Source organism: Gopherus flavomarginatus, chromosome 10 (assembly GCF_025201925.1).
Source record: "Gopherus flavomarginatus isolate rGopFla2 chromosome 10, rGopFla2.mat.asm, whole genome shotgun sequence".
NCBI lineage: Eukaryota > Metazoa > Chordata > Testudines > Testudinidae > Gopherus > Gopherus flavomarginatus.
Window position 1 is genome coordinate 80,105,702 of NC_066626.1, and position 11,895 is coordinate 80,117,596.

Below are 11,895 nucleotides of genomic sequence, written 5' to 3' on the forward strand. Positions count from 1 at the left end.
TCCGGTACGTGAAATAATTTATATAATTAAAACATTTCATAGAAAACCCTGGGATTAGCCCTAAAACTAAACAGGGCGGAGATGGCCAAGCGATAGCTATGAACCACTTTATGCGAAAAGGATCGGGGTCCCCCGTGCAGCCTCCCACCCCCCTTGAGTTCCAGCCGTGGATCGCTCCACCTCACTCTGCTGTGGGTTTATTTCCCCCCCCCATCCCACAATGCACTGCTCTCAGCTCCCACAATGCTCTGCTCCACTCCATGCGCCGACGCTAACGATCCGGGCGCTGCACGCAGAACACTTTGGCTTGGTGATCCCCGGACGTTGTCACCACTATGGACGCATCCCTGGGAAAGAGACGGGAGATCGGCTTACAGGGGACCGGGGGACAAGGGCAGAGCCCCCCACCTGCTGCCCACAGGCCTTGGGTCTGGAAAGTGAAGGGGACAGAGGGACAGGCTATTCCAGTCTAGCCTTTGCTCCCCTCGCCTCTGCCAGTGCCCCTCAGTCCCAACCCAGAGCGCACCAACTACCCAACCCTGCCTCCACCCTCCCAGTTCGACCCATGCTCCCTTTTCTCTAGATCCGAGCTGCACGGCTCAACTATTTCCAGTTCCCGAACTGCCCCCCAACCACTCAAGAACATTTGTTGCCCCTTCCGAAGCCTCAAGAGGCAGAGACCTGCTCTCAGCCTGGCCTAACAAAGCCCCCTTCTTAATGCAACACACACCCCGAGTCTGATCATACCCAGCGCCACCGTCCTCAAGCTGGCTGGGCCAGGACAGCTCATGCTTTCTGAGCACAAAGCTCGCAGGCTTGACGTATGTAGGAGCCAATTCCCCACCACTACCACACGTCAGCCCTGTGTCGAACGGGCAGGTGGAGCGGTACCACAGGCAGAGGCTGCCCCGGCCACTCACTTGTTGACGGCGAAGTCCAGGATTTCGGCTGAATGGCCCCGATACTCGCTGATCATCTTCCCCGAGCGAGCGTCCCACAAGCGCACAGCCCCGTCCAGACTGCAGGTGTAGACCACGGGCGCGCTGTCCTCCCACAGCAGCTGCACGATCCCCGACTGCAGGCACGGAAATCAGTGAGAGTAAGTGGCGGGCAAGGGCAGCTGTCTTGACACACTACAGGGATGTTAGGATCACTAGTCAGAGCCCACAAACACTGCTTTTCTGGCTGGGGGCTGGGCCAAGCCAAGGGGGCTCGGTGATGGTCCCTGGGCAGAGATGGCAGCAGTGCCTAGAGGTTAGCGACAGCCATGAGGGAATGAGGATTTATATGGGGATCAGCCAGGAGCCATGCTACAAGTTGCCTGCCCCTGCCCTGGGCCACAGGGGCAGCCCCAGGCCCGCTGATTCGGAGAAGAGCACACCCGCTCCCCCGCAGATCTGAGTGATCCCAGAGCTCTCTGGGGCAGCCTGAGGTATCCAGGGCCCACAGCTCAGCGCGTCACCCCCAGAGCACCACCTCGTGCCCAATCCCTTACCTCGTGCTGACACCTCTGCCTCAGGCTTTGCGTGGAGATGTCGTAAATGGCCAAGGTCCCGTCCAGGTAGCCCACGGCCGCCAGCGGCATCCTGCCCGAGGGAGAGAGGGGGAGCATGAGAGGCAAGGCACCGTGGCTCCCCGACCTCCCAGAGCAGCACCTCTAAGCCAGTGGGAGACAGAGGGAAGCGAAAGGATGGTGGGAGAGGCTGGTTCACCTGCCAGACCCCCTCTCAGGAGCAAAGGGGGGTGGATTTCGAAGGAACTGGCCCCCTGCTTTGCTGGCTGAGCAGTCTGGGTGGGGGAGCGCAGGCTTCAGAGTCACAGTCCCCAGCAAACCAGATAACATGACTCCTTGGATTGGTTACCAATAGGGATGGTGGGGTTGGGGAGGGGGAATCCAGATTGGGGGTGGGTGGGAGGGGAGGGAGAACGGCACCCCAGCCTCGCCAAGATGTGAATGCCAAGTGGCATGGCAGCACTGGGACCCTCATGGACCCCTGCCCCCCCATGCCAAATCAGCACCTCTCCACCCACCGTCTCTCCCTTTCTTGATGCAGAGGCTGGGGTCTCCTCTGCCCATGGCTCTTCCCCAGCAGCCAGGCCCTGCCCCGGAGGGTGAGCTGGGAGAATCAGCTTTCGCCTACCCGGCCTGTACTCACACATTGCAGAAGCCCAGGGACTCGACCGAGTTCGATTCGGCCTCCCCCGCCGGAGGCTTTGAGGCTGCACTTTCCATCTTAAACACACAGACCACCTGGGCAGAGAGGAGACACTCCCCATCAGAGCCAGTGGGGAGGGGGCCCTGGGAGCCAATCCCGTGTGCCCCCCCTCAAGCATGGGAGGGTTGGGATCCAACACACACCAAAAGATTAGGGGGATGGGCAGCTCTGAACCTGAGACCCACTAGGTCCCTAGGAAAACTAATGCCAGTGGGGATCCAACCTGGGACCTCAAAGCAGGAGCCTCTGATGCCCGAGCTAAGACACCCAGGTCACCTGGAGATTGCTGAGCCTGCTACAGCCTCAGCCAAGCCCGTTACTTTGCAGGTACCACCCCGCCCCAGAGTGGGGGCCCTGCAAATACAGACCAGGCCACCCCCCTTCCCTGGCAACCGCGGAGGGGTCCCCATCAGCACCCAGAAACAAGAACCCGACTGGGCCAGGAGGGCAAGTGACCCCACCCGCCGCCTCCAGCCACTGGCGACCCGGAACTCCAGTAACCCCACTCCGGACCACCGTGGCCTAGAGCGCACTCTGCTGGCAGACCCACACCACTGCAGGTACTACCCAGAGCAGGTGGGCGCAGAGCTCAGTGATCCGGGAGCGATGGAGGCTGAGTGCGACCAGGCCGGGCCAGACCAGCCGGAGCAGCTCGCTCTCCCAGAGCTGCGGGGCAGTGAAGTCAGAGGAGGCTGTTAACCCAGCCCCTTCCCCAGTTTTGGCTTTCGAGCAGCCAATCTGCCAGGCCTGCCCGCTCAGGGCCACGCGTGCCGCCACCCAGCCGCAGGGCAGTGCGAGGGCCTCACCTTGCCGGTGGCCGAGTTCACCAGCTTGGCGTGACAATCCACGGACCCGGTCATGACCAGGCTGCCATCTTTATTGCTGGTCACGCATGTCAAGGGGCCCTGATGCCCATCCTGACCTGAGGAAAGTTCACAGCCAACGGGAGGTCAGACGCTGCCGGGGAGACCTCAGAGCCCAACCCAGAGCAGCTCTCCCACCAGTTCACGCCAGCTCTGCTGATGCCCCTCAAACCTGACCAACGGCCTCCCTGGGCCCTGCTGCGAGGAACCAGGGCCCCTCCTGCCAGCACGCAGGTCTGCCAACGCCCCTCAGCTGAGGTAGCCAACGCGCGAAGTTCTGCAGAGACCAGCCGCAGACTAGACTCTGGTGCATCGGGACCGCTCTCCCTGTCTGGACGGACTGCCCTGGTCTCTGAGGAGAGCGCCCCACGCCCCTCTGACAGACATTACTCGAGCCCAAGGACAGGGGCTGGTGAACCCAGCCACCCCCACCCTGCCCCGTGTTCCTTTGGTGCAGACCCTTGTAAAACAGCGATGCTTATAGGAACCCAAAGCCACGCCAGCACTCTGCCCTTCCTAGCTCCCAACGGACAGGGGGAATTAACCCTTCCGGACCTTTAAGAACGTGGAGCGAGCTTCCCAGCTTCAGGTCCCAGATCCGCACAGTCCCGTCCTCATAGCCAACCACCGCTCTCTTCCCTGGATGGAGAGATGCACAAGAGCCGTTTGTTAGACCCTTTCCCCCAACCCCATCCCATCCTTCCCACTCTCAGGGTGCCCCCTGCATGCCAAGGGACCCAGGCCCCTTCCCCGGGGGCAAAATCCTCGCAGGGCTCAATGACTCCTGCCCCAACGGTTCCACTGAGCACCCCCTGCCTGCTGGCCGAGGGACTGGCTCCCAGTAGGAATAGTCGGGGGCGTGCCCAGAGAGTCAGTGGCTGTGCCGTAATGACTGGCAGGGCTGCACCACAGCCCAGTTTCCATGCCCAGCTTCCCCAGATCCCTTCCCCGCCCTCTCCTCTCCCCTCACCGTCAGGAAGGACCCTGCCGCAGGTGGCCGGGCAGCCCGGCCCCTGGAAGGTCTTGCACTCGCCGCTGGGAATCTTCCACATCCAGGAGCTCCCATCAGCTGTGCCCGCCAGCAGGACGTGGGCCTGAGGGTGCCACTCCATCCACTGGGGAAAGAGGGAGAGAGACGAGGGGAGGATGCTGAAGAGCAGAGAACAGTCAGGCCTGGCACAGCCACAAGAGGATCCACCAGTGGGGCCCACAGAAGGGAATCCAGGCTGGTCACTTGGGCTCCCTCTAGAGCTGGCTCCGTACCACCTATCCTGCCAGCGGGTGCACGAGCAGGGAGACGTGGGCACTCACCCCCGGCACGCTGCCCCACTATCCAGAGAACCAAGAGGTTCAAGGCCAAACTTTGGGCAGCACGGCCTAGTGAACAGAGCACAGGATTTCTCTCCAAGCTCCCTCTCTGACTGGGTGACCTTACGCCCGTCACTGCCTCTCCGTGACTCAGTTTCCCCCTGCTGTACATGCACTTTCAGCTCTTTGGATGAACTACACAATACACGGAGAGTTGCAAGCACCCAACTCCCTACCTAAAGGGACACATTCAAGACAGAAGCAGCATTCAGGATACAATCATCCTCACCAGCGTCAGTTACACTAACTAGAAATGGTTTCAAAATCCAGTTCGCTTCTCACCACTAAACTGGGCCTGGTCTACGCTACAGAATCTGACTGGTAAAATTTGCCTAATTTCAGCACAACTTCACAAGTCCACACAAAGTTCTGAGTCCTGTTGGTAACACCAGGACTTCCCCTTGGTGAAATTAAGAAGAGGAAGACGAAACACACAAGGGAGAACGTGTTCTCTGATCTTTTCATCCAAGGTTCACATGTAGGAGGAAAGGCAGAGGGACCAGGAGCTACATAGAGAAATCCACCCATCATGCAGCTCCTGAGACAGCCAACAGATGCTACAAAGCTTCCTGGAGCAAAACTCCCTGAGGCTTCCAACCCATCAGCCACTGCACCGCCCGGACCATTCCGTGTTCCCAGGGCCTGCCCCATACACCCCTCCATCCCTCCCGGCCAAGAAGCCACCATAGCATGCTGCATCGTCCTTTCCAATGGAAAAATCAGAAGATCTATCTCCCAGGCTGAACAGGAACTAGACTGGTCAGGTTCACTTCCTGGAGAAAGTTCCCAGGCACCAGCCTGTAGGCTCCTGACAATCCAGGCTGAGGTTCTATGGGGTCTCTTAAAAAAGGAACCCCCCCCGACCCCCCCGCTTTTTCCCTAGAGAGGGGTCTGGGCTCCAGATTCCATTAGCGACACCCCTTTAATTCCCTCTCACCTCCAAGTCACCCACTTCGAACGACCAGATCTCTTCCTTTGTGTCCACCTGCCACACTTTGATCAGCCCGCTCATGTCGCCTGTGGCCACAAACAGGGAGTCATGGCTGAAACCTGCGCAGGTGACGGAGTCCTTGTGACCTGAAGAGACAGCCATGGGGAAGCAGGGGATAGTGATTTAGCCAGCCTTGGTTAGCTGCTGTGGTTAAGACAGATAACATCAAGCCAAGCACTGAGGATTATCCACAGCAGAAGGTTGGCTCCAGGCTCCAGCAGTTGCAGGCAAATAGATTTTATCTGTATGGCTCCTCAGCCCTAAAGATCCCAGCTCTCTCTCTTTTCCATCCACCACGACAGTGCAGCTCTCTCTGGGGTGGAACACAGCAGCTGTTTAACACCACACAGTAACACCCCCAAAGAGAGCAAGCCACAACCACCAGGAACTGAAGCAGAACCTCCCCATATGTCAGAGAACGGTCCAAGTCAGTGCACCTCACCTGAGCACTCAAACAGGCGTTCACCATCACTCAGCCGCCATACGAAGGCCTTGTCGTCCTCCCCGCCCGTCACTGCCAGGGTGTTGGTCGTGGGATCGAGGCTCACACAGAAAACGGAGGCTTCACGGGACAGAACAGCGTCAATAACTATCAGCTACCGAACGAAGAGGGAATGCTGGCCGACTTCCCAACTCCCGCTTCGGTAGCGCTCAAGCCCAGATGGCTCGGTTACAGACCGGGAGCATTCTACGCCCATTAACCCCCAAGATCCAGGACAGGAGCTGGTCGCGTGGGGTGCAGACGGTGTTAGACAAATGCAGCTACACCAGCATCGGCCACGGCGCAAGGCAAGGGGGCTGCTGACCTAGCAGGCCAGGAACAGGGATACCAGGCTAGATGGTGGCTGTCTCAGGAGCTGATTGGTCGCTTGGGCTTTTGGCGAGCAGAGCGGCAGCAAGTTGGTCCAGGATCGTCCCGCCCTTCTTCGAGCTCCCACCTGTCAGTCAGTCGGTCCCCAGCCTTGGTGGAGAAGCTCCTGCTACTGTGATCAGCCAGCAGCTAGCCCAGGGGTGGGCAAACTTTTCCCCCGAACCCGAACCCTATCCGCCCCGTCCCACTTCCCGCCCCATCCAACCCCCCTACTCCTTGTCCTCTGACCGCCCCCTTGAGACCCCACACTCGCTGCTCCCTGACTGCCCTGCCCCCTATCCACACCCCCGAACCCGAACCCTATCCGCCCCGCCCCACTTCCCAACCCCAAGTGCTGCCCTCGGGATCCCCGACCCATCCAACCCCCCCTACTCCCTGTCCCCTAACCGCCCCCTTGGGACCCCACCCTCGCTGCTCCCTGACTGCCCTGCCCCCTATCCACACCCCCGAACCCTATCCGCCCCGCCCCACTTCCCAACCCCGAGTGCCGCCCTCGTGATCCCGACCCATCCAACCCCCCCTACTCCTTGTCCCCTAACCGCCCCCTTGGGACCCCACCCTCACTGCTCCCTGACTGCCCTGCCCCCTTTCCACACCCCCGAACCTGAACCCTATCCACCTCGTCCCACTTTCCGCCCCCCAGTGCCGCCCTTGGGATCCCTGACCCATCCAACCTCTCTACTCCTTGTCCCCTAACCGCCCCCTTGGGACCCCACCCTCGCTACTCCCTGACTGCCCTGCCCCCTATCCACACCCCCAAACCCTACCCGCCCCACCCCACTTCCCACCCCCAGTACCGCCCTCGGGATCCCCGACCCATCCAACCCCCCTACTCCTTGTCCCCTAACCGCCCCCTCCTGGGGGCCCGCTGCCCCTAACTGCCCTCTTGGGATCCAACCCCCTATCCAACCCTCGCTGCTCCCTGATTGCGCTGCCCCATATCCACACCCCTGCCCCCCGACAGCCCCTCGAACCCGAACCCTATCCACCCCCTCCCACTTCCCGCCCCCGAGTGCCGCCCTCGGGATCCCCAACCCATCCAACCCCCCTACTCCTTGTCCCCTGACCGCCCCCTTGGGACCCCACCCTCGCTGCTCCCTGACTGCCCTGCCCCCTATCCACAACCCCGAACCCTATCCGCCCCGCCCCACTTCCCAACCCCGAGTGCCCCCCTCAGAATCCCTGACCCATCCAACCCCCCTACTCCTTGTCCCTTGACCACCCCCTCCTGGGGCCCGCTGCCCCTAACTGCCCCATTGGGACCCCACCCTCGCTGCTCCCTGACTGCCCTGCCCCCTATCCACACCCCCGAACCCTATCCGCCCCGCCCCACTTCCCAACCCCGAGTGCCGCCCTCATGATCCCGACCCATCCAACCCCCCCTACTCCTTGTCCCCTAACCGCCCCCTTGGGACCCCACCCTCACTGCTCCCTGACTGCCCTGCCCCCTTTCCACACCCCCGAACCTGAACCCTATCCACCTCGTCCCACTTTCCGCCCCCCAGTGCCGCCCTTGGGATCCCTGACCCATCCAACCTCTCTACTCCTTGTCCCCTAACCGCCCCCTTGGGACCCCACCCTCGCTACTCCCTGACTGCCCTGCCCCCTATCCACACCCCCAAACCCTACCCGCCCCACCCCACTTCCCACCCCCAGTACCGCCCTCGGGATCCCCGACCCATCCAACCCCCCTACTCCTTGTCCCCTAACCGCCCCCTCCTGGGGGCCCGCTGCCCCTAACTGCCCTCTTGGGATCCAACCCCCTATCCAACCCTCGCTGCTCCCTGATTGCGCTGCCCCATATCCACACCCCTGCCCCCCGACAGCCCCTCGAACCCGAACCCTATCCACCCCCTCCCACTTCCCGCCCCCGAGTGCCGCCCTCGGGATCCCCAACCCATCCAACCCCCCTACTCCTTGTCCCCTGACCGCCCCCTTGGAACCCCACCCTCGCTGCTCCCTGACTGCCCTGCCCCCTATCCACAACCCCGAACCCTATCCGCCCCGCCCCACTTCCCAACCCCGAGTGCCCCCCTCAGAATCCCTGACCCATCCAACCCCCCTACTCCTTGTCCCTTGACCACCCCCTCCTGGGGCCCGCTGCCCCTAACTGCCCCATTGGGACCCCACCCTCGCTGCTCCCTGACTGCCCTGCCCCCTATCCACACCCCCGAACCCAAACCCTATCCGCCCCGTCCCACGTCCCAACCCCGAGTGCCGCCCTCGGGATCCCCGACCCATCCAACCCCCCACTCCTTGTCCCCTGACCACCCCCTCCTGGGGCCTGCTGCCCCTAACTGCCCCCTTGGGACCCCACCCTCGCTGCTCCCTGACTGGTCTGTCCCCTATCCACACCCCTGCCCCCGACAGCCCCCCGGAACATCACCCCCATCCAACCCCCCTACTCCTTGTCCCCTGACCACCCCCTCCTGGGGCCCACTGCCCCTAACTGCCCCCCTGGTACCCCATCCCCTATCCAACCCCTGCTGCTCCCTGGAGCCCCACCCCCTATCCACACTCCTGCCCCAACAGCCCCCTGGCACCCCACCCATCCAACCCCTGCTGCTCCCTGGTGCCCCACCCCTCATCCAACCCCTGCTGCTCCCTGGTGCCCCACCTCCTATCCACACCCCTGCCCCCCGACAGCCCTGCGGAACATCACCCCCATCCAACACCTGCTGCTCCCTGACTGCCCCGCCCCCTATCCACATCCCTGCCCCCGACAGCCCCCTGGCACCCCACCCATCCAACCCCTGCTGCTCCCTGGAGCCCCACCCCCTATCCACACTCCTGTCTCCTGGAGCCCCACCCCCTATCCAACCTCACTGTTCCCTGACTGCCCTGCCCCCTATCCACACCCCTGCCCCCCGACAGCCCCCCAGAACATCACCCCCATCCAACCCCTGCTGCTCCCTGGAGCCCCACCCCAATCCACATCCCTGCCCCTGACAGCCCCCTGGCACCCCACCATCCAACCCCTGCTGTTCCCTGGTGCCCCACCCCCTATCCACACCCCTGCCCCCGACAGCCCTCCGGAACCCCACCCGTCATCCAACCCTCGCTGCTCCCTGGAGCCCCACCCCCTATCCACACCCCTGCCCTCCGACAGCCCCCTGGAACCCCACCTGTCATCCAACCCCTGCTGCTCCCTGGAGCCCTACCCCCATCCACACCCCTGCCCCCTGACAGCCCCCTGGAGCCCCACCCCCTAGCCAACCCTCGCTGCTCCCTGACTGCCCTCCCCCCATCCACACCCCTGCCCCCGACAGCTCCCCGGAACATCACCCCCATCCAACACCTGCTGCTCCCTGGAGCCCCACCCCCTATCCACACCCCTGCCCCCTGACAGGCCCCTGGAACCCCACCCCCATCCAACCCCTGCTGCTCCCTGGAGCCCCACCCCCTATCTACACCCCTGTCCCTGACAGCCCCCTGGAACCCCACCCCTCATCCAACCCTCTCTAAAGCCCCTTTCAGAATGTGGCCCTGCGAACGCAGGCAGAGGACTCAGGAGGAGCAGAGGCAGCTGAGCAGCCGGAGAGAAGCAGCGGTTTCCCCTTCAAAGCGCTGCGTCTCTCCGGCCAGCTGTGCAGCCGCCCAGCGTCCTCCTGATTCCTCCACCCGCACTCCCGCCACCCGCCCGCTCCCGAGGCTGCAGGTGAGCCTCTCTCCCTCTTCTTCCCTGCCCTCGCAACGCAGCCTCCTCCCACGCTGGCGGTGCATCGCGCTGAGGCTGCAGGGGAGGGGGGACAGCAGGGGTGGGGCAGGGGGCTTGCATCCCCGGCCGGGAGCTCAAGGGCCAAGCAGGATGGTCCCGCAGGCCATAGTTTGCCCACCTCTGAGCTAGTCATTAGGGAGCAATTCAAGGCTCAGTCCCTCCAGGGGGAAAGTCCCAGGAATATCTTGTCTGAACACATGGGCCGGCACAACCCTACTCAGGAAAGCCAGGGGCCAAGCCAGTCCTTGGAGGGAACTCAGCTGACCAAGCGCTGCCCCATTTTCCCTGAGGGGTGCAGAGATCATCCCTCACCCTGGCAGGGCCGACCCACACACGTGTCACTGGAGCAGCTGAGCTGGGAGAAAGCTGCAGCGAACATCAGGACAGGAGATAATACACGTGTGTTGGCAATACAGCGATGCCCACCCCAGCTTACCTGAGTGCTCAGAGAAAGTGACCTCGCTGTCATCCTGGGCCTCCATGCCATCTTCCACCCCCTCGTCTTCCTCCTCCGTCTCCCAGGCCTGCTCCTCAGCCCCTTCAGCGGCCTCCTCGTCAAAATCCACATCTTCCATCTCATTGGCCAGGTCGTCTGTGGGGGCAAAGCCGAGGAACGTAAGCACCAGAGGTGTGTGTGGGGGGGTCTCATTCCCCCTTCCCACTCCCCCCCAGCTCACACACACTGCTTGCAGAAAGGGCCAGATGAGACGATTTCCCTGGGAGGCAGGGGCTGCTGTAGGCAAAGTCCGGCTCCACCAGGCAGAGGCCTCCCTCGGTGCACTTGCAAGCCAGCTCCCCTGCCTCCCTGTTGGACAGCAGGGTTTTCAGTACCAGGTCGCACCCATTCATTGCAGCCCTCTGAACAGAGCAGACGCCCAGGAGGAGTCAGGGGCCTGGGCCTCGTTGCGAATGCTACTACTGGCCTGCATGTCACGAGCTGGTCTCAGTCCACTTGATGCAGAACAAACATCCACTCCACAAAACCCAGCATCGTCGCAGCTGGGCCCCGGGCTGGCACTTTCAGCAAAGAGGCCAAGAACAGAACAGGCCACGGAGCCCGATCTCCCCTCTGGGCCCCAGGGAGAGGGCACCCCACGGGCCATTCTGCAGGGGGTGTCCTGCTGGTGCTCCAGTCGTGTCCTGCTGCAGTGCAGGCGAGGGACAGAGGGTGCAAGCTGCTCCTGTGGGACCCTCCAGCAGGAGAAGGGGCTGCTCCAGGGACGGACAGGCAGGATCAGAACAGGAGGCAGAGCTACGGGAAGGGCCAGCAGTGGGTCCAAGACTCCCCACTGCACCCACTCCCAGCTCCCCTGATCTGACGTGGGCAGCAGGAAGCTCCTGGCCCAAGAGACTCAGGGGAAAGGGGCACCACAGCAAACCCCCAACCTGGGACAGGGCCATCCAGGGACCTCTGCAGAGTTGCCATCCCCCTCAGGCCCCCAACTCCCCCAAGGCAGGGACCCCCCCCTCTCTCGAATCCCCCTGCAGAGCCACCACCACCCCCGGCTCCCAATTCCCCTAGGGAAAGTCCCCCCCCCGCTCCCCCTGCAGAGCCGCCACCCCCTCGGCTCCCAACTCTCTTAGGGCAGGTTCCTGCCTCCGCTCTCCCTGCAGAGCCGCCACCCCCCCCGGCTCCCAACTCCCCTAGGTCAGGCCCCCCCGCAGGGAGCGGCCCGGCCCCTCCCCCCGCTCACCGGGGCCGGGCGGGCCCAGCTCCACCACCTCGATGATCTCCTCGTCCCCGTGGAAGTGCAACGCGCCCGCGGCGGCGCCGCCCTCCCCGCTCGCGGGCTCCATGCCGGGCTGGCTGCGGGCTGCGCTGGGCCTCGGGCCGCCCCGTCCCTCCGTCAGTCCGCGCCGCCACCAAG

The 11,895-nt window shown here is 63.1% G+C and overlaps 1 protein-coding gene across 1 annotated transcript; it reads right to left on the minus strand.

Annotated features, from left to right (window-relative positions):
* Positions 1-11,895, minus strand: AAMP (angio associated migratory cell protein). Its single transcript, XM_050917109.1, has 11 exons — positions 11,722-11,895; positions 10,464-10,619; positions 5,881-6,000; positions 5,385-5,524; positions 4,050-4,194; positions 3,635-3,718; positions 3,023-3,138; positions 2,157-2,251; positions 1,496-1,586; positions 921-1,075; positions 1-347 (listed from the first exon to the last, which is right to left on the minus strand). The coding sequence occupies exons 1-11, from the start codon at positions 11,822-11,824 to the stop codon at positions 272-274; spliced, it is 1,281 nt and encodes a 426-aa protein (XP_050773066.1). The 5' UTR covers positions 11,825-11,895; the 3' UTR covers positions 1-271.

What these genes read in the sequence shown, in the direction of transcription:
- AAMP (XM_050917109.1), bottom strand. Translation starts at nt 11,824, where the DNA reads ATGGAGCCCGCGAGCGGGGAGGGCGGCGCCGCCGCGGGCGCGTTGCAC. An exon ending in CTCGCTCCACGTTCTTAAAG is followed by an intron (nt 3,139 to 3,634) that starts GTCCGGAAGGGT and finishes AACTTTCCTCAG; the next exon opens with GTCAGGATGGGCATCAGGGC. An exon ending in TCCCTGGGCTTCTGCAATGT is followed by an intron (nt 1,587 to 2,156) that starts GTGAGTACAGGC and finishes TCCCTCGGGCAG; the next exon opens with GATGCCGCTGGCGGCCGTGG.